At 49.2% G+C, this 27,663-nt stretch overlaps 2 protein-coding genes across 2 annotated transcripts; one reads left to right on the top strand and one right to left on the bottom strand.

Moving 5' to 3' along the window:
* Positions 174 to 3,464, bottom strand: LOC110389413 (60S ribosomal protein L17). The gene is made up of 7 exons (XM_021379779.1): positions 3,376 to 3,464; positions 2,989 to 3,041; positions 2,870 to 2,910; positions 1,785 to 1,919; positions 1,385 to 1,483; positions 630 to 821; positions 174 to 265 (listed from the first exon to the last, which is right to left on the bottom strand). The coding sequence occupies exons 2-7, from the start codon at positions 3,026 to 3,028 to the stop codon at positions 218 to 220; spliced, it is 555 nt and encodes a 184-aa protein (XP_021235454.1). The 5' UTR covers positions 3,029 to 3,041; positions 3,376 to 3,464; the 3' UTR covers positions 174 to 217.
* Positions 12,103 to 21,119, top strand: LIPG (lipase G, endothelial type). The gene is made up of 10 exons (XM_021381266.1): positions 12,103 to 12,236; positions 12,317 to 12,486; positions 13,423 to 13,602; positions 14,075 to 14,186; positions 15,010 to 15,234; positions 15,640 to 15,882; positions 16,252 to 16,372; positions 16,910 to 17,128; positions 18,057 to 18,149; positions 19,705 to 21,119. The coding sequence occupies exons 1-10, from the start codon at positions 12,164 to 12,166 to the stop codon at positions 19,724 to 19,726; spliced, it is 1,458 nt and encodes a 485-aa protein (XP_021236941.1). The 5' UTR covers positions 12,103 to 12,163; the 3' UTR covers positions 19,727 to 21,119.

Genomic DNA, 27,663 nt, shown 5'->3' with positions numbered 1-27,663 from the left:
GACTTCCGGCCTTGTGACCATACAACGCCCTCCCAACAGCAGCTCGGCTGTGGGAGCGCGGCGCTTTCCGAGTACAGTACTCTGCAGCCAGCAGGGACACCGCGAGGAACCGGGCCCCAAGGACATGCCAAGCGCTGAAACATCCCTCAAACAGCACAAGTCCACACAAGACATCTAAGACTTTTAACTTTATTTATGTACATCTGCTGTATCCGATTTACTCCCGAGCCATCAGCTTTTGCTTCTTCAGCTTCTTCTGGGATATCTGAAAAACAAAGAAGGAAACAATGGCAACGTGTACCTTTCCATGTCAGCTTTCAGAACTCAATCCTCCCTCTGGAACCACCCTTCTCTGGGTCCATGTTTACATGCACACGCTGCGAATGCTGTAACTACTTCAGATGGAAGAAGCAGCAAGTTGTCTGCAATACGCACACTGATCCAACTTTTTCTAAGTTCTCACTGCCATCTTTAAATTAACACTGAGGTTGCTCAGAAATAACATTTTTTTTCATGAGTATTCCAAAGGTGTCCTAAGATAAGTCATCACAGCAACCCTTCTGCGTCATCAGACTGCTTCCTAACGACACTAAGAAATGAGAAGACATCGAGTACACGATGCTTTTTACCTTTTTCTTTTGAGCAACTTCTTCTTCCGGCTTGGGAACAATTTGCTCCTTCTCGGTGAGGATCATCTCGATGTGGCAGGGGGAGCTCATGTAGGGGTTGATCCTCCCGTGAGCCCTGTAGGTGCGCCGGCGCATTTTGGGCGCCTTGTTCACCTGGATGTGCTCAATCACCAGAGAATCCACATCGAGACCCTGAGGGGGGATAAAATTAAAACACTGTGACTTGCTTCTCTCTACAAGTACACAATCTCTGCAGCACAGACATGAATAACCATCCCCCCCTGCAGCATATCATTTCAGTTTGTGTATCTGAAATCAGAAAAACAAAATACTCTTCTGTACATCACAATGAAGCTACATCATGCTGATGGCTCAGAAAGAAATTATTATTTCATGGTTATTCCAAAGGTGTCCTAAGATAGTCATCACCGCCATCAAAACTGCCAAATAAAGCGTTGAGCACAAAGCAAAGATACAAACCAACCCAGTCTACAGATCTTGTTTTCTGTAGATTTTAAGAGATCTGACACATGCTTATTCTAAGTAGCTCATAACTCTGCGTGAACTACCAATGACAAATTATTACTCGTGCTATAATTTCACACAGGACAATTCAAATAAATAGTAAACCAAATACACTATGCTTTCAGCTACAGAGCAGATCCTCACTTTTGATGGTTGAGCCACTGAGCTCAGGAGCACAGAAGCACAGTGTCACAGGAACAGTTTCCAGTTAGTAACATTACTCAGCCTACCTTGAGCTCAGCATTGCTCTCTGCGTTTTTGAGCATGTGCAGCAAGAACTCCGCACTCTTCTTGGGCCAGCGTCCCTGTGTCCAGCCCCACTGCTTGGCCTGTGAGAAAAACAGCTCTGGTTTGGTTCTGGTACCTGACCTCTCCGTGCCAATAACTTCCCGTTACATGTCCTTTTAATAAGATTGCTCAGAATACAAATTTATTTTCACATTGAATCCAAAGGTGTCCTAAGAAAGTCATCACAGCAATCCAAAACAACAGTTCTCCCATTTATGTTTTCACATATTATCACCAATAATGATTGATCCTCTCCATGCAGTCTGAATAGCACCTTTTATCTCTGCTGTGAAGAAGCATACCCAAAGCACCCTTCCCACATTTTCCTATCTCCATCCTCACCTGGGCACATCGACCAACTCCTCCATTGTAGCGGCGGAAGGGAACACACTGCTTCTTCAGGGTCACATCCTTCAGGTACTTGGTGGCTTTGCGGATGTGCATGCCCTTGATGGCCTGGGCAGTCTCACGAGTGTTCTAAAATGCACAGAGATAGTTCCTTTTAATGCTTCTTCCCAAATTACAATGGGAGTTGTGACAGGACAAGGGGAAATGGTTTCATGCTAAAACAGAGGAGAGTTAGACTGGATATAAGAAGAAAGTTCTTCACAATAAGGGTAGTGAAGGACTGGCACAGGTGGTGGGTGCATCGTCACTGCAAGTACCTCTATTCAATCTGGTGGCCTTTAAGGTCCCTTTCAACTCAAACCATTCTAAGATTCTGTGATTTAGAACCGCTTGTCTCCTGCCCCTCCTTCTTGGAGCAACCACTTTTCCTTTCCTCTGACAATTTCGTTTCTGCTACAAATTCAGACCAAAAGAAGAACACCCTCCCACCCACTAAAAAAAAAAAAAAAAAAAAAAAACCATAAACAAAGAAAGGAAAATAACTGACAATACTATTGTTTGCTATCTACTTCTACAACTCTTAGGCTGACTGCTAATACTGAGGTTGCAGCTAACACCTTCCTTGCTTTCCACCCCATGGCTATAGCTTCTCAGTCAGCAGATCTGACTACTTATATTTATCACAGCTCCCTTTTTGGCCACTATTCCAAAAAACTGGCAGCCGAGTGATCGACTCCTGTTAAAACTGTCTGATATGGAATCTCACAGAAAGCAGCTAGCGCACAAGCTATAAATACAAGCCACAAAATGTAATGCTTATATAAGGGAATTATGAAGGGGAAAAGAGGCAAATAAAAAAAAAACAGCAGGGATAAGGGATCAGTGCTTCAGGTACTCTGCATTCAGTATACTACTGTAGCAGAAAAGCAAAGCAAAATCCACAAAACCTCTTTTCACCTCCATAACACTGACGTGGAGCTACACACAGGCCACAACCTACCTCACCACGCTACCTAGTAACAGAACAGAACTCACTTCCTTCAAAAATGCACACTTGGTGCCATGCCCACGCCACATACCTTGAAGTGCACACGCAGGTTAGAGCCCCTGGACTTGCATGCTGCAAAGAGAAAAGACAAAAGTCACGACATGAACACCCGCTGCAGCCCTGAGGAAAGGTGCGGGGCCCAGCACTCACACTTGGTGGGGTTCTCGGGATCCAGCGAGTAGCGCACCATCTTTGGACCTCAGCTGCAGAAAAACAGTGACAAAAATCAGAAGGCGAGCCGAAGGCGGATTATGTACCCCCATGGCCGAGAACTAACCCTCAGAGCTGCTCAGGGCTTGCGTTTCTTTTCACAACTCAATTCAAAGGTGTCCTAAGAGAGTCATCACCGCAGCCACGGCCTTCTGCCGCCCCACGGGCCTCTGCCGCCCCACGGGCCCCTCCGCCATCGCCAACCCCGCCAATACCGAGGGCAGCGACCGACCCCGCAGCCCTCCCCGCCTCCCCGCGGCGCCCCACAGCGGGATGGGGCACGATGGAGCCGGATTGCAGCAGCCCCGGACGGCCACAGCCACTCACCTCGGCGCGATGGCGGAAGAGAAAGGGCGGGACCGGGCGAGGGCGGGGAGAGCCGCAGCTCTCGCGAGAGTTCGTGTGGGGGCGGGACTGACAAGAGTGAGGGCTTCCGGGCGCGCCCGGCGCTGCCGCCTCAGGCCTGGGGGTGCGAGTGTGAGCGTGGGGCGTTGCGTCAGAGCCCCGCAGCTGGGCCTGAGATATCAGAATAAAACGTCCTGTGCAGAAATCTTTGTGCCCGTGTGCGTGTATGAGTGCCACCCTTGTTCACGGTGCAGCACCTGGCCAGAAGTACTACCCTGCTGGACGCGTACAGTAAACGGCTGTGCTTGAGACAAATGCGTGTGTGTGCGGGGCTTTGGGTTCTCCCTCTCCGTGTGTAGCTCCCGCGTTTGTATCGCTGTATTTGATCAGGTGCGGCCGAAGGAATTGCAGAGTAGCCATGGCGGATTGCTTTTTGTGCAGGAAAGACGGTCACCGGAGCAAAGAAAGCCACGGTGAAGCCGGGGTTAGGAGCCCTCAGCTCAAGGCCGGAGTTGTTTGCAGAGCCAGGGAGCAAGGAGCAGGCCCAAGCGCTGCGGCTAGGTGGCAGTCCAGCACGAGGATAGGGAGGAGGGACAGCACGCAGCGTTAAAGAGTATCCGAGAGATGAGGGATCGTGTTTCTGAATTACAAAAGATAGCAGTGTTAAAAAAAAAAAAAAAACATTGCAGCAGTATTAAAAGTAGGTTTGCCAAAGATTTACTCGTTAGTAGAAAAGAGGGTTGTCGTTTTAGGCTGCGTCTGAAACTAGAACTGCCGTGGGAAGTCTGGCTGAACAGCTCTTCAGTAAAACTGAAATATCTCCTGTGAGCGGTACCCAGTTCCAGCAGAACGACCACTGTGAAAAGCTTGAGTGGAAAAAGGAGAACACCGTCTGCGTGGCCATTCGTCTGTGTCCAGGCACCTCCCGGTGCGGGGAAGGTCCAGCCCTGTATTCAGAGGGAGCAGAGCAGAGCAAGAACTGCTGCCCATATAAATGACTGCTGGGCTATTCTTGGATCTCTTGTTTAGTGCTAATAAACCCCAAAGCTTTGAAGCTAGGATTTCACCCATATGGGAAGAGGAAAATATTTGAGCTATCACAAATATTTACATGGATGGAAACTGCAGAGCTGTAATCGTAACTGCAGCTCTCCATTCACCTGCCTTAAAAGGTGCCTTTCCCTTTGCTGTCAAGAGGAAGCTTTCTGCATGTCTCCAAGGAGGTTGTTAAGCACCAACCTCCGAGCAGGGAAACCTTACAGCACTGCTGGGACACATGCAGATATTTGTCCTTCATTTTATACACAAGGTTCGTGTGAGGAAAAAAAAAAAAAGAGAAAGAAAGAAATAAGATTTAGGAGCCCATGCTCTCAAGAACATGCTTCCTTTAGGTGTGACACTATTTTCACCAATTAGCACTTCCGTCATAATCCATAGTACTAGAAGATGCTCAGCACCTCAGTGCACACAGCCACAGTGGTAATGTGAAGAAGGATCTGCATTGTCAAAATACACACAACAGCCTTCCTGAGCGGTGCATTACTGGAGAAAAATAAGCGGACATGAAGAAGTGTCCTCTCTGGGGTCTCATAAATGGAAAAAAAAAAAAATCACAGAGATTAGAGAGATTACTTCCAACGCTTCCCTGCTGATGCAGTTTTCTGTGGAACAAGAATGGTAATATTTCCAAGGGCACTAAGTTTCCAGATGCAATCAAAAAGAGCAAAAGTTAAGCACGTAAGACCAAAATCATGTTCCTTGAAACTCCTGAACTGTAGGCAGCTGTCTCCGATTCCTCCTGGAATAGAAACCCCATAGGATTTAACCTTAACCTCCCTTGGTGCCATCCCTCTTAGCTCTCCTGTCTATAGCACCCAGCCCTAGGGACTCAGCCTTGCTCAGGAGGTGTTCAGTGCACGGATCCAACTGTTCCTCTGCTTTGTGCTTTGGAGGCATTCCCCCAGGAAGGGCAGCTGCAGAGAGGAGTAGCACCCAGCAGCTTAACTCTGTGGCACATTAGCCGCAGAGCACTTCCAGGATGTGAGAGACCCGCTTTGGGTTCCCAGCCCTTGAGAGGATTGAAAGCCATGTCCTAACCACAAGGCTCTTCCATGGCAAAGATGCTCCCTCCCTTCCTGCTGCGGGTCTTCAGCAACGCGATGCGTTGGTTTCACACCTCTTGCGGGGCACCCATTGATGTGCCATGGAGCAGCCAGCAGAGAGCGCGTGGGTACAGCAGCGTGACATCACAGAATTCCCACTGTAGATTTGGCTGTGAATAAACAAACAGCCTTATCAACCCTACAGGAACTACCAAGCCAAATACCATCCTCATCAACAATCACTCACCTCCCATGACAGCCACGTCCCACCTGGCCAAAGGGAGAGTTGAGCTCCCAGACTGGCAGAGCTGGAGCCAGAGGCATGGCACTGCTGTACCAAACAGCTTGCTTCCAGCCATAGGGGCACACTAAATTACCAAACAGGGCAGGAGAGGCTGTGCTAACAGCCCTGTGACAGATTGCTCCATTGGGGCTGATTGATTGAGCTTTACTCCAGCTCACTAAAACCCACTGTGTGTCCCTGTGCTGTAAGAAAGTTTTCTGCCCTGTTCTTTGCACAGGAAGAGAAGCTAATTCCTCAGACTTGTAGCTTCCTTGGCATTTCTTTTACAGCTACAGCTTTTGGAGTCCAAGGGTTATATGGGGATATTAGCTGTCATTCACAAAATTATGTACAAATGGGTTGCTTGCCCTAACGGTTAAGCAGAAAAACCTGAAGACAAAATTGAAAGCAGCCTGAATGCTGGAGCTGGAGACATGGAAAGCTTCCCAGCCTTCCTCAACTGCCTGCACTTTCTGCTTCCTGGCCAGCCCCTGGGTAAATTTCTTCCTCCCATCTCACCTAAATCTCCCCTCTTGGAGTTTTAAACCATTCCCCCTTGTCCTATCACTGTCAGGCTGTGTAAAAATGTCCTGACGCTTACCGGGGAGCAAGAGCTGTGGGCCTGTAAATGGAGGGAAATGCATCTCCACAGCATGGCCTGACCACCGTCAGCAGGACAACACCGTGCAGGACTTTGTTCTGCAACAGTAACAGTGTCCATCTTGACTGTGTGTGTCAGTTCCCTGAGATTTAAAAGAAGAGGTGCTTCCATGAGAGGCCAAAAGTTCCTTAAACAGACACCTCTTCACGAGGACACCTCAGCTGCACCATCTGCTTATTTCTGCTGTGTATACACTGTGTTCAGTCCAGGGGTGAGGAAACAGTGGAGGGAGCAGAGTGTTATGACAGCAGAGTGCCTGTCCCTACCGTCACGGCTGCTGAAGAGTGACGCAGCAGGCTCTGTCCCTGTGCTGCTGGTGACAGGCCAGGATGATGGTCAAGACACACACAGCAATCAATGACACCACACCAATCAGTGACACTGTAATGCTCAGCAACTGTTTGCATTTTGTCCCAGTGCAATGGGTTCATCCACCCTCTGCAAGCCCAGAGAGGGGGAATCACAAGGAAAGCAAACTCCGACGTGACTGAATAACCTTGTTGCTGAAGGTGGTGTTTGTTCAGTGCATCCCCTGCCATCAAAGCGTTTACGCAGGTTGTGTGGGGCTGTGACTGCTTGTTTTTGGCTTTAATTTAAATGAATATCCTTGGAATCAGCAATATTGCCCACTGTCTGTGCCCGAAGTTAAAACATAAATTAAAATAGACAAAAACATAAGAGAAAAACTTTTTTCTTTCTTCTTCTTCTTCTTCTTTTTTTTTTTTTTTTTACCATGGGGATAGTAGAACAGGTTGCCCAGAGAGGCTGAGGAGCCTCCATCCTTGCAGATACCCGAAGAACAACTGGATTGTGTCCTGGATGACCAGCTCAACTGACCCTGCTTGGTCAGGAGAGCTCCTCTGGACCATGTCCATTTCCAGCCTCAGCTTTCTGTGATTTCTGAGTCCTGTTCAGCACTTCTGAAGCTGTGTATTCTGTGCAGCCTCCAACTCCATCCGTTCTTGCATCTTCTATCCACTCTTTGGTTGCTTCTCCCAACCAACAAATTCTCCTCTGTTATTTGCTCGTACTACTTCACTCAGAGCTCCTCTGGACCAGCTGATGAACCACAGCTGAGCCTATTTTTTGGGGCAGCTCTGGGGCAGGAGCTGCTCTCCCAAGCAGGACCCATATTTGTCACCCACCCCTGCAGCCGTCTCCATTCTGACCTAAGGTGAGATCCACCCAAGCCCTCAGAGAGGAGTGTGGATGTTACCTCCGCAGCAGTTTCAGACAGCAGACGGGTTCATGCTCAGAGCTGCTGCCTTGAACCTCTATTCTTTCCTCCCCAAACCCTGATAATGTCCTTAGCAACCCCTCCAGCATCCCCAGTTATCATGCTGATGTGTATTTCTGCATTCCTTCTTTCTCATTCATATTGCCACAGATTTCCCAACTTTCTGCTCTGACAACAGCATTGTCTTCCTTCCTGCAATGCTCAGCTGTCCTCACTTTGTTCCTAAATGTCACCTCTGAGCTCATCCCTCCCTCCTCAATTCCTCCCCCTGCCTCTCCCTTCCCTTTTCCACCATCCATGCTGCAAGCCCCCTCATTCACAGCCTTCTTTATCTGTCCACACTCCCTAATCCCACACCCAAGCCGCCCTCCCCCTCTCCATCCTTTCCAAGCAGGTTTTTCTCTATGGCCTCATCACATGCTGCTGCTCGGGAAGGTCATATGATGGGTTGGAAGCACAGGGCAAGGCAGTGGCAGGCAGCCTTGGTAGCACACCTCAGGCCCACCACCCCATGACTCCCCTGAGCTGGAGGCACAGCCCCTGTTTTCCCTATGGCATGACCTTGTCTGTCTGCTGGCCTTGGGCTGGGGTGGATATCGACACCGTCTGTACATCCCAGGCGGGAGCACAAAGACAAAGCCCTATGGAGTGCCCTGAGCTTTTCTTAATTAATTACAGAGCCACTCTTTCTTCCTAATAAGATCCACATGCTCCACAAACATAATAAATGGGAGAAGTTTGGCAATTAGGAGTAAATGGCCAAAGGGTGAAGCAGAGCCCTGTGTTGAGCAGCGCAGGCAAGGACGTCTCATTCATCCCTGTGTTCCTATTGCACATGGACATCTCACTCATCCCCTATTGCACGTGTTGCAAATGCATGGGGTAGATGCTGTTAGCTTTTTCTTGATGAATAATACTGAGCTTGAGGATGGGTTCTCATAGTAAAATGTACCAGCTGATGAAAAACAGTGTGAATAATATTGTTGGTATGAGAAGAAAGCAGGAGACCCTGCATATCTCTGGCTCAAGGTTTTTCCATCTCAGGCAGCGCTAAATGCTGCTCCCATGCAGGCAGCAAAAGGTTCAGAGGGAAGAGCACAACATGAAGAGCAAGTGGTAGATACCCTGGCCTTGGTACTGCTTGCTGCTGTGCCCCCAAATTGTTTGTCACAGTGCTTCTGCAAAACGAGAGATAGTACATGAAGCCTTTGTTTGTGGTTTACAATACCAGCCATTCCCTTCCAGGAGGAATCACAGAAAACACTGTCAAAAGCCTCTCAAACATCAGCCAGGACCACAAACAGAGGGAGAATGTGCACGAGTTGTCACTCCAGCAAAGAGAAATTGGGGATGTGCAAGAGTTAAGGTGGGGTGTGAGTTAGCAGTAACAATGCTGAGAATGAAGGCTGTTTCTACTGGGCTTTGCTAAAGAAAGAAACCAATTGGTTTTACTAACTAGCCCCTTTTCTTTCTTTTCTTTTGTAGGCACAGGGAAGCTTAGTGGCACACTTAGAGATTCTTCATTTTGCTGTCTCTCCAGATTTACAGGGTCAGTTTTGAAAACTCAAGTACCACTGAGATTAATGTAAATGGATGGATGAGTGCTGAAAATCACACTCTGGCTTGGGGAACCTCTCATTTGCTGGTTGCAGGGGCATTAAGGCAGGTGCAGCACTGGGTGCTCTGCTCTGCAGGACACCCTGAACCATTCCTCCAACCCCCCACCAAAAAGAGGACCTCATAAAGGAGCAAACTTCTCCCCTGACCACACACAGCCCCACTGCACTGCCAATGGGCATGGATCCAAAGCCAGCTCAAGCCCAAACATGCTTAGCATTCATATGGCTTGCATAGAAAATGTGTGCTTGGGAAAGGCGTGAGAAGAGAGAAATTCCACCTAATTCCTAAAGCCTAAATGATAGGATCATCAAGGATGGAAAAGACCACCAAGATCATCCTGTCCAACTGCAAGCCATCCTTGCTCACTACAAGTGGCCAAGAAGTGTTTGGCCATGGGGAAGGGTTGTCCAGCAGCAGGAATGGGGATGTGCCATGGGGAAGTGGCTGGGATTCATGGGGACGTGTCATGGGGAAGTGGCTAGAATCAGTGGGGATGTGCCATGGGGAAGGAGTGGAATCAATGGGGACGTGCCATGGGGAAGTGACTGAAATCAGTGGGGACTTGCCATAGGGGAGGGTTTGGGATAAATGAGGGCATGTTGTGGAGAAGTGAATAGAATCAATGGGGACTTGCCATGGGGAAGGACTGGGATCAGTGTGGACGTTCCATGGGGGAGGGTCTGGGATAAATGGGGACATGCCATGGAGAAGTGGCTAGAATCAACGGGGCTGTGCCATGGGGAAGGACTGGGATCAGTGGGGACGTGCCATGGGGAAGGGCTGGGATCAAAGCCCCTTGCAGCGCTGGAGGTGGCTGGAGACAGGTACGAGCCGTTCCCAACTGGGTGACAACACGAACAAGATTTAGCATCGAGCAGGAATGTGGGGATTTACTCCTCAAGGCCCACCGTGTCCGCCAGTGCTACAGCCCAAACACTGCAGCCACAGAGCATGTGCTCGATAAGAACCCAGCAACAGATGCCAGCGGATTTACTGTGGGCCAGGAGGCCCCGTGCAGGTCTGCAGGCTGCTGGCAGGGTCAGCTGTAAATATTCCCTCACAATCAAAGGCATTCATTGAAGGATTACATGCTGGGGACTTTGTGGAAAAGTAAATTTGCAGCTAGCAGGACCATTAATAGTCAGGCAGTATAGTGGCTCGCTGGCTGCCATTGATTTTCCCCCAGTCATTTTTACTACACAGGGCTGTGTGGCTTGAATGGTGTGGCCCTAAGAAATCAGCTTAGAGGTAGGAGTGGGGGCTCCTCCGACAAAGAGAGCTCAATGACAGTGGGTAATGCCACATGTGAGCTGATTTCATAACCTGATGGAGATCAGCCTTGGCCCTACCAAGGGGTGGGAAGCACTGGTCCCTTTAAAGCACATTCATGGGGTGTTTGAAAGGCTTGGAGGGGAAGGGGGAAAGGAATGGTTGAGAAAGAAAAGCACAGGGCTGCTTGCACCCCGCTGTGATGCTCAGAGCAGAAACACCCACAGCAGAAACTGTACCACATATAGGGTCAGGGAAGGACAGAGGGGCAGAGTGCAATACAGGAATAGGATGGGATATGGAGACAGAGTGAGATATAGGGGTGCCCCTGGGATGTCACCTCCCCAGGGACTTCAGGTGCTACCATCCATGGCATAGGTCCTTGCTGCACCACAGGTCAGGTTGTTCTGCAGCCCTGCATTCCCTGGCATCACAGAACTGAACAAGGAAAGGAGCCAAGAGGGAAGCTAACACCAATCCCATTACATCCTGGTGCCTGAGCCATGGTTTAGAATTGAAAAGAAAACCTGTTTTATAACTTGGAAAAATAATTGGAGCAATTCTTCTCTCTGCCCTCCTCCTCTCTGCAAATCCCACTCCCTTTCACTGGAGAAAAGGAACAGAATCAGATAACCAGGCAGGAAGAATTGTGTAAGATACTCTTATGTGGATCTAAAAATTTACGGATGAGCAACAATCACTCACTGATGTTGAATATCTCACCTAAAGCAATGAACTTTACCTCTGGCTTGAGCAAACGAGCACTCCTCCAGCAGAGCACCTTCAGCTAACAGAAGTCAGGTTACAGAATCACGGAATGGTTTGAGTTGGAGGGGACCTTTAAAAGCCATCTTGTCCGACTCCCTGCAATGAGCGAGGATACCCACAGCTCCATCACAGTGCTTCCCTGCATCACTTCCTACTAGAGAAGGCTAGTGCGTCCCTGTCCCAGAGCGCTATTTCCCACCGTTTCCCCTTGCTCGAGGTCCAACACCTCGAGATCTCCGTTTTCCCTCCTTCCCTCCGCCCATCACGTTTCCTGCCTTCATTTTCCTGCAGCACAGCCCGCTGCCCACTCTTTGCTTTCTGCTGCGACTCTCGGGAGAAACGGGAGAAACAGGGGAAGCAGAAGGGACCAGCAAAGCCACGTGCACCGGAGCGTGGCCTCCTCTCCTTGCGCCACGAGACAGCGGGGGCAGAGCGTAAGGATCAGTAATGAGCCCTATGGATCCCTACGGATCCAAACGTCGGGAACGATAATACAGCTAATAAAAATGCCGGTAATGAAAAGTAAGGGAAAAGCACCCCACGCAGCAGGTGAGCGGTGCTGCCTTTTGTTGCCCACCCCCAGCGCCGGGGACGGACCCAATGCTCTCCCCCACTCACCCACGTGTACCCGCCCCACGCCGCTTCCCCCCGGGCCCCGCCCCGCGCTGCCTTGCCCCTCCCTCTCCGCATTCCCATTGGTTCCTCCCGGGACACCGAGGAGGGCGTGCCCAATCAGCGGTCCCCGTTGCTTAAGCCCCGCCCCATCGGGCCATGAGCTCCGCCCCGCGCGGGGCCTTAAAGCGGCGTCGGAGGTGCGCCCGCGGAGCGCCATGAGCCGGGCGGTGCTGGTACTGGTGCTGCTGAGCGCCGGGCTGGGCGCCTGCCTCGCCGCGGGGACCACAGGTGGGTACGGGGTTGGGGGGTACGGTGGGAGGCTCCGTTGCGCGGTACCGTCCCGCTGAGCCGCCGCTCCGTGCTTGCAGGTGTCCCCGGCGCGCCACCCGCCCCGCGGCTGCGGGTGAAGTTCGGGCTCCGGCGCTCGGCCGACGCTGAGGATGAGGGCTGTGCGCTGGAACTGGGCAGCGAGCGGAGCCTGGAGGAGTGCGGCTTCAACGCGACGGCCAGGACCTTCCTCATCATCCACGGGTGGACGGTGAGTGGGGGGGTATCAGGGAAATGTAGTAGGGGCTGGGATCGGGAGGTTTGGGGCAGCTGCTGAGCACTGCAGTCTGTGGGGGCTCTGCAGCGGTGCAGCCTTCACTGAACTTAAGAATGCTGCAATCACTGAACTTAACAGTTGCACCTGTTCTGCATCACTCTGTGCCTCCACAAGGTGAGCATAGGCAGCAGAACCTGAGGTTTGTTCCTTGAAGTGTGACCAAATGCCCTTTAAGAAAGTGGCACTTGATGGAGCCATGGAATTCCCATGGCATGGGGCTGGAGCAGGGTGGCCTGTATGGACCATTCCAACACAACACATTCCATGGTTCTGTGATCTTTGAGGACCTTTCCAACCCCAGTGAGTCCATGGCTGGCAGGGTCCAAGAACTGTGGAGATGTGGCACGTGGGGACATGGTCAGTGGGCATGGTGGGTTGGGGTTGGGGATTTACGTGGTCTTCTCCATCCTTAATGACTCTATGGTCCTCAGATCTTTTATGACCCTTCCAACCTAAGCCATTCTGTATTCTCACTTCTGTGTCCGCAGTTGTGCCACTTGCTACTGGCTTTCCTTGCTCCAGAAGCAGAGGGCAGGCAGACTTCATCAAGCTGCTTCTGCATTTCTTGTCCCACCTGGGGACTTACCAGCTCTGCACTTTAGCCCTGCAGTGCCAGGGCTTGAGAATAATTTTGCAATCCATCAGAATTGCTGAAGCTGTTGAGGAAAGAGTGATAAGGTGCAGGGAGCTGGTGCCTCTCCTTCCTGCCCTTACAGGCGTGGTGGCTCACTGTGGCCCAAGTGCCAAAACCTGTTTCTCTTACACTATTAGCCTGGTGCACTGGAGTTTGCACAGGAGTGTGCATTTGCCATTAAAGTGTGAGTCTGTGATTGGGGTGCTGCAGAAGCTAATGCTCAAATCTCCTTCCAGATGAGTGGCATGTTTGAGACCTGGCTGGGCAGCTTGGTCTCAGCCCTGCAGGAGAGAGAGAAGGATGCCAATGTCGTGGTGGTGGATTGGCTTTCTCTTGCCCACCAACTCTACACTGACGCAGTGAACAACACACAGGTCGTTGGGAAGAGCATAGCAAGGCTGCTCGACTGGTTGCAGGTAATGTGCTCTGCTGTCATGTTCTGTGTTTGCCAGCAAGTGGGGAAGGCACTGATGTAACCCCTAGGCCAGGTGGAGCAAGGGCTCACAGCTGAAGGACTGTGCTCTTCTGCACCATGCACCGCTTACCTGGGAGATGCTGCTTTGCAGGCTGCTTGCACTAGTGAGCTCTGAGCAAAATTCAGATGGAGGTCTGCTGCCAGCTCTCCACGCAAGGCTGCTTCAGATGATTCAATACAAAGCATCTTATGTGGGTGAAAGCTGTGTGCTGTGGTGAGGGCAAGCCACAAGCATCACCCGCCCCACTCAGCTGGTGCTTATCTTGGTGAAATAAAGCACCAAGCATGCTTGTCTGCCCCATCCCTCCTCTCTGTTCTTAGAACTAGAATTCATAGTCCTGCAGACAGAGGCAAAGCCACGTGTCCTGAAACACAGGGACACATTATTAAATGTTCTCTTCTTCCCGTTGCAGGAAATCCCTCTCTTTAAGCTGGAGAATGTCCATCTTATTGGGTACAGCCTGGGTGCCCATGTTGCTGGCTTTGCTGGTAACCACGTCCATGGGACAATAGGCAGAATCACAGGTGAGTGGCCCTTGAAGCAGTCTCTTACAGTCTACTCTACAGTAGTGAGCTTTCCCAGAGAGCCTTATTCCCTGTGCTGCTGCGATGCTTCAGGCTTGCTGAGTCAGAAATGACAAGTTCCCTATCTGGGACAGCAGTGGCTCTTCCAGTGAGAGAACATCTTCACTATGGACTGCAGATAAGACCAGGCAAATCACTGAAAAATCTGAGGACCTGATCTTGAATATATTTGAAATTACAAGTATGTGAGTTCAGCAGAAGTCTAGCTCACACCCTCACTTTTCAAATCCTAAGCCTCTGAGTGGCACTGTTTCTGTGATCAGAGCTCATATAGATCTTGGGTGCAGTTTGTCTCATGGGATGCTTGGTCTAAACCAGTAACCCCTCCTTCTGAAAGCACAGAGTACCTCTGGAGAAAAGCTGATTTCAGCATGGGGGAACCTCAGACATGGTGGAAGGGAAAGATTTAAAAGTTCAAATGTGACAGTGAGAATTCCTCAGAGCCTAGCAATAAATGTCATTATTAGTAAAATTGCCAAAGTTAGGAAATGGCTCAGGTGCACAACTTCAGGTTGCGAGTGAGCAAGTGTTGTCCCTTCAGAGCTCTTCCCCCTGCTCTCACTAAAGGAACAAGGGGAGCAATTTAGTGAGACCACAGGGAAGAGCTCTGAAGGGACAACGCTTGCAGTGAGGCAGGGACTGTGTAGTGCCTGGGTTAGGAGGGCTCCCAGCAGCAGGTTCTTTCCAGTTTTGTAGGAAGTAACCCATTCCGTACTAAACATGCCAGTTCCTTACTTAGCACCTTGTGCTGTCTCCAACCCAGGCTTGGACCCTGCTGGCCCCATGTTTGAAGGAGTGGACCCTAGCAGACGCCTTTCTCCTGATGATGCTGCCTTTGTGGATGTCCTTCACACCTACACGAGGGAAACACTGGGTGTCAGCATTGGGATCCAGATGCCTGTGGGCCATGTTGATATCTACCCCAATGGGGGGGACTTCCAGCCTGGCTGTGGCCTGAGCGATGTCCTGGGAGCCATTGCCTATGGCAGTAAGTTCACAGCTTATGTTGCTGCTGATCAGGGCATGCACCTTGGGTTGATATACAAGAGCAGAGAAAGCCATTTTTTTTTCCTTCTGAACTATCTGTGCTCTTGGAGTTACTTTCTAGGGGCTAGGCCTGCTTGTAGATCTGAAGTAGCATGTTGTCCTTCTAACACCTGATCATGACCTAAGGCCGTCCTATGTTGGCTCTCTTTATGGAGGAGATCAAGTGACCCATCCTCTCCAAATGTCTCGCACTAACCTCTTGAATTGCTTCTTTTTGAAAAAAACACCAATTTTTGGCCACGCTGCCCCATGCTGGGCTGCAAAACACTGCTGCTCGCTGTCTTAGCACCTGCTAGGGTGACAAATACTGAAACCAAATGTATCCCTTGCAACTCTGCTCCTCTAGCAATTGGTGAAGTTGTTAAGTGTGAGCACGAGCGGTCTGTGCACCTGTTTGTGGACTCCCTCGTGAACCAGGATAAACAAAGCTTCGCGTTTCAATGTACTGATTCCAGTCGCTTCAAGAAGGGCATCTGCCTGAGCTGCCGCAAGAACCGCTGCAGCGGCATTGGCTACAACGCCAGGAGGACAAGGCACAAAAGGAACAGCAAGATGTACCTAAAAACAAGAGCTGACATGCCGTTCAAAGGTACGCTTCTTAAAAGAACGTGGTCTGATTTCTAGGAGTGGGTTTGAGGTGCCCCTTAAGTGCAGAACCGGGGAGATCTAGAGGTGGGTGAGGAGCATCACCTCCATGCAGGGCAGCAGCAGGAAGTGTGGGTGCACTGTCCATGGAGGTGACCAAGGCCATAGATGGGGCCCTGAGCAGCCTGGGCTGGTGAGGGGGCAGCCAGCCCATGGCAGGGGTTGGGACTAGATGGGCTTTAAGGTCCCTTTCAATCCAACCGTTCTGTGGTTCTACAGTTCTATGATCTTCAAGGTCCCTTGCAACCCAAACCATACTGCAGTTCTGTTTGATTTCTTGCTGTTAATGTATGCTCTCTTTGTTTCTCTCCAGTCTACCACTATCAGATGAAGATGCATGTCTTCAGCTACAAGAGCCTGGGGGAGGTTGACCCCACCTTCTCTGTCACCCTCCATGGCTCCAATAGAGACTCCGAGCCACTCTCTTTAGAAGTGTAAGTAAGCTGCCTGCTGTGCTCACCAAGACAGCAAGGTCACTGGGACTGGGCAAGGTGGCATTATTCTTTTTCCTCTGGTAACACAGCAGTGCAACTGAGTCCAGCAGACCCACTTGATCGCCATTCAGTATTTCATCCAGCAACTTAATTACATTCTATTGCTTAGAAAGTAATTTGTGCCCAGCGCTTGACATGTTGGTCTTCATGGCTCATTGCTGAATGCTTTGCTTTTGCCTTATGCCACTGGGCAGTCTGCAGGCACTTGTATCTTTAGAGGTGCTCCTGACCTCCTTTAGCCTCTCCAGGAGGAGACAAGGCATGACATTCACCCTTAAGCCATGGAAAGGTGGCTGAGCCAAATCCATGATGAGCTGATTGAACCAGCTATCCCAGCTCACTTTCTTGAGTACAGTCAGTAAATAACTGGTGGCAACTCAGTGTGAAGCACTTGCTAAGCTGCAAAGGCTCTGCTTAAATGAGTGAGCATCTGGCAGGCTTCCATGAGGAAACACTCAGTCTCTGCTTGTCTTGCAGGCTTGAGCAAATTGGCCTTAATGCTACCAACACCTTCCTGGTCTATACGGAAGAGGACATGGGTGAACTTCTAAAAATAAAGCTCACCTGGGAGGGAGCATCTCAGTCATGGTATGACTTGTGGAAGGAGCTAAGGAGCTACTGGTACCGGCCTGCCAAGTCCATCCAGGAGCTGCACATCCGACGGATACGTGTGAAATCTGGGGAGACGCAGCAGAGGTAATGGTGGTGTTGGACAGCACCTGAGCTGACTCAGCCAAAAGGAGCAGTATTCAGAATCCAGCGAGGAAAGGGAGGAGAGTGTTTAGTTTAGTTTAGTAATTTAGCTGGTGGCCTAAATTATTCCATCTTCAGTGTTACCGCCTTCTGCATCTTCATGGTGTAGGAGCAGGTTGCTTGCAGCATGAGGCTGCAAACCAAACTTGAAGCAGAACCAGTCACTGCAGGAAAGATCTGAGGTTCTTCTGCTTTATTTAGATGCTGGAACAGTCCTGCCTCCACTTGGGAACTGAATCAGCCTGCTTTAAGGTGGTTTAAATCATACTTGAAGGATTAAACTACTGACAGTGCCAAGAACACATACCTGAAGCATAGGCATGGCTCTTCATTACATGATAACATGCTGATCTGGCATGAGCAAGTGTAAAACTGCAGCTTGTAACATGGTAGCACCAACTTAAGCGCTATATTGCTCCTTATGAGATCTCTGGAACTGTACAATTACATGGGGGTGTATGCCAGCAACAAGAAGTGAGGCTGCCAGATTGTAGCATAGTACGCCCAAATCCTGTCGTCTTATTGCTCTGAAGATAACCCAGATCTGTCAAAAGCAGTTGATGCTGACAGTTTTCTCACATTGCTCAGCTTTAAATAAGCTTCTCTTGCCATCTGCAAGGTGTTTTGCGTCCTGCTTTCTGGAACCTGTGAAATAAAGGGGTGGTAGAGAAAAAGATCCACGAGCCCAATTTTAATGTAGGATAGAAAGCACAGCATCAGCCATTTGGCAAAGTAGTGGTGTATCAAGATGCTCCATACAGGATGTCAAACCAAACAATGTGTCCTAGAATGAGCTGTAATCCATTTTACATCTTGTTTGTTAACCTTAGGACAGCAAGTCCCTTCACTAACTCCCAGTTCTTCCTCCCAGGTTTGCTTTCTGTGTGGAGGACTTCCAGCTGACTAGCATATCTCCTGGCAAAGAGCTCTGGTTTGTGAAGTGCACAGACGAATGGAAAAGAAGGTAGGGAAGTCAGATTGGGAGAATCCTCTGTGCTGTATGTGGGCACGTGGGGATGAGTCCAGGATCCTTGCAGTAGTGGAGGGCTGATTTAGATGCTCCTATTGAAGACTGCTGCCCTATAAAGCAGAGGAATGCTGGAGGTGGAGAACATTGCCTCAAAGATCACTTCAGCCTGAGCTGCAGAGAAATCTGTTTAGTTAAATTTGGGCTCAGTGCATGAGCGAGGCACAGCTGAGGATTACTGTGGTGTTACGGCACTGACACCCACCACTTCTATTGAGACACTGGCACGGGTTTCCCAGAGGTGTGGTGGATGCCTCATCCCTGCAGACTTTTAAGGCCAGGCATGGATCAGGCCATGGGCAACCTGACCTAGCTTTGCATGTCCCTATTCATTGCAGGGGAGTAGGAGTATACATGACTTTCAGAGGTCCCTTCCAACAGTAAGGATTCCATGATTCTATTCTATGATTCATCTCCATCTCCCCTAGCTCAACAGTGTCAGCTCACCCATTGCAGAGCACGCCTGTCCTGCCTTAACCCCTGGGGATGTCCCACACACCAGGACCTGTCCTCAGAGCACGACTGCCAGCAAGCCTGGTCCCAGCAGCAACAGCCCGATTGCTTCAGGCTGCCTTGAACCATGCTTTGAATGAATTCCTGTTCATTTAACCAAATGGCAGCTTCCTGAAGACAAAACCCAGCCTCCCAAATTTCATTTTGTAAACTTAATCCTTTGTTGTTTCTCATCTGGAGACCTAGTGCTTGTTAGGGCTAGCAGAGCCCTTTGCACAACCTTCTTGGTTGAAATCAGCTGACAAATGCTTGCTGGTGCTGGCCCAGGTCTGGCAGAAGCTAGCATGCTGCTCCACACAGTAGCAAACAATTCTGTGAATGAAATCCCTGTGCTAAAACTTGTTGCTCTGCCACAAGATCAAGTGCTCCTGCAATGAGGCTGTTTTGGTGCACTTCTCAGTAACCCCATAAAAGAAGTGCTGGCAGATGTCTCTTCCTGCTTTTGCTGGTGGAGAACAGCTTTTGCACGAGGAGAGGAGCAGCTCTGAGCTCCAGAGCACGATGGTTTCCAGGAAATGGTCTTTCCTCCCAGAAACTGAGGAACTGCTTGCTCTTCAGCTCTCCATTCCTGCCAAGTCACTGGGAGATGACAGCTCCCTGCTTGAAGTTTCAGTCTGTAAACATCATCAAGTGGATCTGAACAGGCAGAGCCTAAAGGCAATTTCTTTGCAGCCTGTTCGTTGTGTATAATGTCTGCTTCAGGTTCCCATTGAATGGCTGTTGGGAAGGTAGCTGAGTTTTTTCCTTTTTCTTTCTTCTTTTTTGGGCAGAATGGTGATGGACAGGGCACAGTGGTGGTGGTTTGACTGTTGGACTTGATGACCTTAGGAGTTTTTTTATGACCTTAATGATTCTATGAAAATACCAACCTGTACTGTGTAACCTAGTTCCTGTTGTCCCAAAGATTCTCAGGAATTCTTTGATATTCCTTTTTACCTCTGCATTTAATGGGGCGCCTTTTTCTCGCTGCTTTTCTCAGATCTGTCTCAAACACACTCTGAAGATTTCCCTGAAGCCCGGAATGGAGCAAGCTGGATGCATGAAGACTATGACAGTGGGAAGATGCTCTTGGCAAAAACCTTGGTAGCACTTAAAGCAAATAGCTTTGCAGGACGAAACACTTTGGGTCAGATGCAAGAAACTGAGGAGCAGCTGATGGACTGTGGTTCTGGACCCGGAATAACTACAACTCCTCCCCCAGGCAGCATGGGGGATGCATTTAGCCTTGCCCTGACTTTCCTGCTCCCATTAACCATGACTGCAGAGGAGACCTCTGGAGCTCCAGACCTCAGCAATGATGCCCTGGTCTGCCACCAGTGGAGCTGAGAAGAGAACCATATGAACTGCTGGGAACAGTGATGCCAGGAACCAGTTGGCATCTACTGTAGGAGCACTATGGGCTGGGGAAGGTGAGACCAGCACACACTCTGTGTGAGGAGGGGTGGGGATAAGCACCATGACACTTACCTTCTGGTTGTCCTCTCCTTGCCTTACACCTGCGCCATGCCTGGCTGAGGCTGAGATCTGTGCATCAGCACCATGCCAAGCAGCACTCCGTCCTCCCTGTCTCTAGGGCAAAGCACAGAAGGTGGCAGCTGCTCCTTGCTCCTCCATCCTCTGTTCCCCTGTCCTTGCTCCCCCAATCTGTTAATTAATCTTTGTGAGAGGCAAATGGCAGCTGCCCAGCGCAGGAGGAAGGTAATGAACTGTACTGTTCCAGGAGAGCTTTGCACTTGTCCTTGTAACTACTGAGAATGTTTGCCTCTGCTCCAACGCTGCTGTAGTACCAGTGCATAATGAAGATCTTATTTCTGTGTAAAGCATTAAACTGAGCCAACAGACCATCCTCGTTGCCACAACACCTTGCTTGGATTCCTGGTGCCAGATGAATGTGGCTTTGCTCTGAGCTTGACACTCTACAGCTGTCCCGCTTGCTGCAGCAGAGTGGGTTGTGTCAGAGGTAAAACTTGCTGGTTTTTTGATTTTTGGGAGGATACTTGGGGTAATGACTCTGAACTTTTGGCATGCAGCAAGGCAACCTCAGAAAGTGGTGCTGCCATGTGGTGCACTGAGTTCTGAAGATGGAGCACATCCTTTGAGGTTCTGAGTTTGTGTAGAGCTTCAATCCGACCAAAGCACATTTGGGGATCTTTTTTTATTTCATGGTTTTGTGCAAAGGCTTTCGTGGTTTAAGCCTTTGGTAAGTAGCTGAGACTTGTTACCGTGCCATACTTGGAGTGGTTTCAAAGCTCTGTTTGTATATTCTGGTTTTTGTATGACTTTAAACATTATTTATTTCTCATGCTGTACATATGTAAAGTTTTAAAGAGTTTTGGTTTTGAGTTCCTGTTTTTATAAGCTTTGAGATGAAAATAAAGAGCTCTGTATGAATCAGTGGAGTCTCATTATTAACCTGTCACAGGCTTTTCCAGAACAGCAGTACATGAACACTAGTTTCCTCAGTCTTTCTACCAGCACCCACACCATCCAGCTTAAGGAAATCTCTCATGGTGCTCTGCCCAGCCCTGAGCGAAGCTGGTGGCACAGCTCCAGCAGCAGGACTCTGCAAATTAAGTAAATACCCCCAAGCTGTGGGAGATGTACATGAAGTAATTTGGTTAACCTTTTCCTATGAAAACTAAAGCAGCGGTAGACTGCAAGAATGAGGGGTTTGGGATGGGAGGCAATGGCCTCAAATCGCACCAGGGAGGTTCAGGCTGCTTGTTAGGAGGCTCTTCTTTTTGGGAAGAGCAGTGATGCACTGGCATGTGCTGCCTAGGGTTGTGATGGGGTTCCCATCCCTGGAGGTGTTCAAGAACCATGGGGATGTGGCACTTGGGGACATGGTCAATGGGCATGGTGGGAGTGGGTTGGGCATAGGAAACTTGGAGGTTGTTTCCAACCTGAATGCTTCTGTGGCTCTACTCCTGCTGCTCTGCATTTTGGGGCTGACACCACCCAGCCTAGCTAACACGCACCAACATCCAGCCCTGCACATCTCTCCTAGTTCAGAGATTCAGTGTACGCCAGTGAAATCTGGGATGGGTGCAGGGGGACTGTGGGCCAAACTCTGTGCTTGCATGGTTCCCCTTCCCCCAGTGCTTTTAGGACTCTCCTCCATTCAGCCCCTCAGCTGGGTTCTCCAGAGCAATGATGCACTTGGCCCCAGGAATGCTTTACAGCCCCACCAGCACTGCCCCAAATAGTGCCCTATTGCAGCAGGTACTCTCTGAGCATTGCTACTTTTTAAGGTAGATTGAAAGCAGAGTGCATTCAAAAATTGCAAAATGCTTCTGTGCCATTTCCTGTTGTAACAACACCCTTTGGGTGCTGTCAGCCCCACATCACAAACTGCTCAGCAAAGTCCCTACTGCAAGAGGCTGCCTCACGGAGGTGGTTTCCAAGCTACAAAAACTGGGGTTGAATAAATGCAATGCAGCATCTGTGCTGGGGAAGAGAAAGACCAGCCAGCCCTTTTGGGAATGGGAACAGCACATTCCCTGCTGGTTCCCCGTGCTGAGATGATGGGCAGCCTCACTCTGCCAGGCCAGCCTTCCCCACAAGGCAGCCTCAACCCAAAGATGACATCGACCATCCAAAAAACCTGAGATCCCACTCCCTCGACAGCGCAATCGAGTTGTAATTTTATGCCTGCTCAATGTCGGCATTCCAACATAAATTATACAGCTCATTGACTTCCCTGCGATCCTATCCAGCCCAGCAGTGAGCACAAAGAATGCGGCAACCTTTGTAAATCCCTGCAAAGTATTGGCAGGGTTTGGAGGGACGGGCGAAGCAGCGTGACCCAGAGCTGACCCACGTTTAAGGCTAAAATCAGATCACTTTTATTGCTGGGTTATTGTTCTCCTATCTCTGCCCCAGGTTGTTTTGCAGCTGTTGCACGAAGCTTTAAGATGTTTATGGTAAGCTGTGCAAAGAAGACACAAAGTACAAACATGCAGAATCCCTTTCTTCCGACATGGCTTGCAAAAAAATGGGAAAATGAAGAAAAGAGACCAATAAAGCAAGGATTTCCAATCCATGCTGTTCCACTTCCCCAGCTGTCCAAATTATTGCGAACAGGCAAAGCGCTTCAGATTGAGTAAGACATGACACAAGAGTTGGACCAAACCTTAAGGCCAATCGGGTTGAGTTTTTCTCATTTCCATGTGTCTTTCTATATCCTGCTTTGGGCTGAACACAGACATATCCTACCAAATTACCATGAGGAAAGCCACTTCATCTTCACTAAAGTACACCGGAACCATCTTCCTCCCATGCCATAAAATCTGCAGATGTTGATGAGAAGAAGATCCTCACTCTGCAGACCTCTGCGAAACAGCCAGATTTGCCAGTTCTTTGATTAACCCAAGAAGAAACAGCCCAGAAAAGCTGGATTACTTATCACTTGTGCATTGAGTCACAGGATTACCTGGGTTGGAAGGGACCTCAGCCATTGTCCCATGCCAACCCATCATCTCGTTCCAACCGAACTAGAGGGAGCTTCCAAAGGCAGATCTCAAAGTATCAGTTGGATAACAATGCTTCAAACTCCTGCATTTCAGAACCTGAAATGGGTCTGTGGTTGTGCTTGGTGATTTCAGAGGTCTCTTCCAACCTGGATGATTCTATGGCTCTGCGAGTGGTGATTGTGGTGACTGGTTGGCAGTCAGACTTGATGGTCTCAGAGAGGTATTTTCCAACTGAAATGATTCTGTGATCCTACATAGAGACATGGCTTAGTGGGGATGGTGGGGATGGACTGCCAATTGAACTTGATGACCTTGGAGATCTATTTCCAATCTTAATGATTCTATGATTCTTTGAACATCAAGGACATGTTAGCTGTCCTGTGATGTCTGCAGAGCTTGCTCCTTGCTGATAATTCCTCATCTTAGGAAGAATGCTCAGCTGCTTTTGCATGAGTTCACCCACCCGGGCACAGCCAGCAAAGCCACATATGTGCATGAACTCCAAGGATGGGACAGGGAGGTCCTATCTGGGTCCCTTTAATCTCTGCAGGAGCTTTTCCTTGGACTTCACCAGGGATTTGCTGGGTTTTAACCCAGGGAGAGGGGTTGGTGTGGGACAGGGACAGAAGCTGGTGCTGTGCTGAGATGGGTGGGTGAGAAATTCACTCCACGAGACTGGGTGCAAAAGGTGTAAGTTAAGAAAAAATTAAACTTACATCTGTATTTTTTCTCATTTCTTCCTCCCGTCTTCCCCAGCTCCTGGCCTCAATCCCTGTCTGAAGTCCAAGCCACACAGTGCTTCCATGCAGCTCCAGTAACAACATCAAAGCATTGACCTCAGCTGATTCTGTGTCCCAGCCAACAGCTACTTAACAGGACGCGATGAACTTGATATCTCGTGCATCTTTGCAAAATGGAGCCAAGAGAAGCTCTGGTTTTTCAGTTTCATCCAAGACACTCAATTAACTTCTGCTGCTCTATAGTAGGGTCTCAGTGCTCCTCCAAGATGTTCCCCCTTCCCTGCTGGAAGCCAATGAGAAATGACGGGAGAAAACCTGCCAGCTGTTGAGAGAAGCAATGAATCTGACTGTGTAAGTGAAGTGCTGTCAAAGGAACAAGAAAGAAAATGAGTAAAAAGACCCCAACATATATATATGTATATATATGTTTTCTTTAAGTCCTGTTACACGTTACTAAATAGAAGGAGGACAAAATCAAATAGATTTAGTATCTATTTAATTATCACATCTTAAAATCATAATTGCCAATACTGGAAATAACTGGGACAGGAGAAAATACCCCCCCCAAAATGCCACTCATATCAAAATAGTATGCTTCACCAAGTATTTTAATGAAAACGTTGTGAAATCAAATCACATTCTATACGTGCAAGTGGAGCCAAAGCCAAGCTCTGCCGTTCATCGTTAGTTTCTAAAAAATGTGTGAAGACAACGGTTTGAGTCAATTCTGCATAATTTTCCTCTTATCTGGAAAGCGGACCTACATCTGTGTTTCTGCAGCTGCTGCTCCTGCCGCCAGGCATCTGCAGGGGCTCGGCCCTGTCTATGAGTTTCAGCTGTGCTGGTGCTCCTTGCTCATACTTCCATGTGGCTTAATGTTAGGAACAATTTCTTCTCCTAAAGAGCGGTGATGCAGTGGCACAGGCTGCACAGGGAGGTGGTGGGATCACCATCCCTGGAGGTGTTCAAGAGCCAAAGAGATGTGGCACTTGGGGACATGGTCAGTGGGCATGGTGGGGTGGCTTGGGCTTGGGGATCTTGGAGGGTTGTACCAACATTAATGTCCCTATGGTTCTATTTAGGGACATTGGTAGTGGGCACGGTGGGGATGGGTTAGGGCTGGGCTTGGGGATCTTGGTGGTATTCTCCAACTCTAGTGATCCTACGGTTCTATTTAGGGTCATGGCCAATGGTCATGGTGGGGATAGGCTGATATTGCGCTTGGGAATCTTGAAGGTCTTCTCCAGTCTTAATGATTATGTGATTCTATGACTCGGCCTCCATGGGATGCAAACAGATCCTCACCAACACCTCAATGAACAGCCCTACAGCACAGCGCTAAGCCAAAGAAAACTGCATTTCAGCCAACAACCTGAGCTCCTCCTCATCTTCCTCCCATCTGCTTTATTTGATTTTGCAGTCAGGATGAAGTAACCTGCAGCCCCTGCTTTGCATCAGCCCCAGTCCTGCATGGGAGACCGCAGACAGCTGCTCAGTGTCAGGGGGAGCAGTGCTGATTTACACCTTGTGAGGTGGGCGCACGAGTGCGCTTCTTGTTTGTAAACCGAGGATGATTTATTCCCCTGATTAATTCAGCATCTTTAAGGAGACACAGTATGTCAGCCCCATTCAGAGCCCTTTATTTATTATTTTATTCCTGCATAATCTGTGCTCTGAACAAAGCTGCACATTGTTCCACGCTCCGGCTGACAAACAGAAACTGTTTCTCAAATTCCCACTGTGTTGTTTACCTCCACTTTTGCTGAATCAGCTTTTAACTTCCATTTAAAAGCTTTTTTTATTTAAAAAAAAAAAAAAGTGAAATCTGTTTTCCTAGTTGTGCTGATTGCCCTCCCTACAGCAGCTCCAGCAGCATTCTGTTGCTCTGACAAACCAAGATGCTGTTTGTGCCTCTAACATCCCATAGCTTCAACCTGAACAGATCCTGCACCCCGCAGCAGAAAGATCCAAGGGAAGGTCCTAGAAGCCAACAGAAAGCTCCCAGTGCTGTTAGACTGCTCTCTGTACCCACAGCAATTAGGGCTGACCGATTGCAAAACACTCCCCAAGCACATCCCTCCTGCTTACTGGACTCCTGTTGACTCTCCAGAATCCCTGGGGATGATGCTGAAGCAATCACAGACAGGATATTTTGGCTGGCTGGCCCACCGCAAGAAGGGGCTCTGGTTATGACACAGAACAGCAAAGTACATCCAAGGTTGGCCATCAGCACTGACCCTTGAGGACAGCGTTAAGGTCATGGCCCGGCCCAGACATATCGAGTGTCCACCAACCCCTCGGAGAGCTGCTGGAAGCGGGCTCTGAGGTTCTTGTCTCTGTCTCTTGCCTGAAGCCTACCCAGGTGGGCAGGATCGTGAAAGCCACCAGGGGACATCTTACCAAATGTGACCACAGTTACCCATGCGGCACTCCTGGACATAGCTCTGTGCAAGCACAGGTTAGAATAAACAGAAAGACACAGCCCATGCATGACATCAAGGACCAGCATTGACCAAGGGTGAGAAAAGGACAAGTTATTTGGCAGCCACTGCCTTTTTCCATTGTAGGACATTATCAGAGATCCTACTTCATTTAATTCTGCAGAAGAAATAGCCCCTGACATTGAGTGACCAAGTCACAGCTCTGGATTCCCAGCTACTACGTACAGTCAGGTCCACTGAGCCTGTTATTTTCACCCTTGAGGAAACACATCAGAATATTAGTGCTGAGGTCCCTTATGAATCCCATAAAGATTCATGGCAACTTCCTGTCAGCTGCTGAAGTAAAACCAACATGTTCCACTTATCTCAGGCTGCATATTAGAAAAAACATCTTCTCCAAAGAGTGGTGATGCACTGGCACAGGCTGCCCAGGGAGGTAGTGGAGTCATCATCCCTGGAGCTGTTCCAGAACCATGGAGATGTGGCACTTGGGGACATGGTCAGTGGGCATGGTGGGGATGGGTTGGGCTTGGGGATCTTGGAGGTCTTCTCCAACCTTAGTGATTCTGAGTCTCAGTGATCCATGGACAGACCTCTTGGGTAACAGCTCTGAGGGATGCACTTCTCAGGCATCTCCAGTTTGGGAGCATTTAGACTGGGGTTCACTAAATCAAAGGGACTACTTGATATCAGATTGGACGTCAAGCCAAAGGGGTGCCAGACTGCAACTAAGAGCTGGGTTATTATCTATAGACCACTGGCATCTTTAGATCACCATCTGAACGGGGATGGGATTGCAAAAAAGGTGAGGAAGTTTCATCTTTTACCCTGCTCACTTTCTTTCCAATTGCACAGAAATTCCAGTGGTAACAAAAGAGCCTGGAAGAACTTTTGCAGTAAGACCACAGTTGGGACCCTGAATAACAACAAAATCAGAGATATTGTTACAGGCATTATGCTAGAGCACTTTCCTCAGCATCTGAATTTGTTCAGGTCCCATCCCTTAATGAAGGACTTTGGCTGACCCTGCTTTGTATTCACTCTTTGCTGCTATCATGTACCTTATTCTTCAAAGATCCGAAAAACAAACCTCAGATGGTTACAGTTCTTGCACAAAAGCCCTCTCCTAAGGCAGAAGAGGCCATGCCATATCTAAACCCGAGGCCCCAGACCAGTTCTCCAGCATGTTTGTGAGCACTCCCATGAGAACTTGGCATTTTTATGGACCTTGCTGTTGATGTTTTCACTTCAAGAGACCAGAAACACAGGTTTTGCACGGGAGTTT

Source organism: Numida meleagris, chromosome Z, assembly GCF_002078875.1.
Source record: "Numida meleagris isolate 19003 breed g44 Domestic line chromosome Z, NumMel1.0, whole genome shotgun sequence".
Taxonomy (NCBI): Eukaryota; Metazoa; Chordata; class Aves; order Galliformes; family Numididae; genus Numida; species Numida meleagris.
The sequence above is the reverse complement of the archived record's forward strand: the minus strand, read 5'-3'. Positions and strand labels throughout refer to the sequence as shown.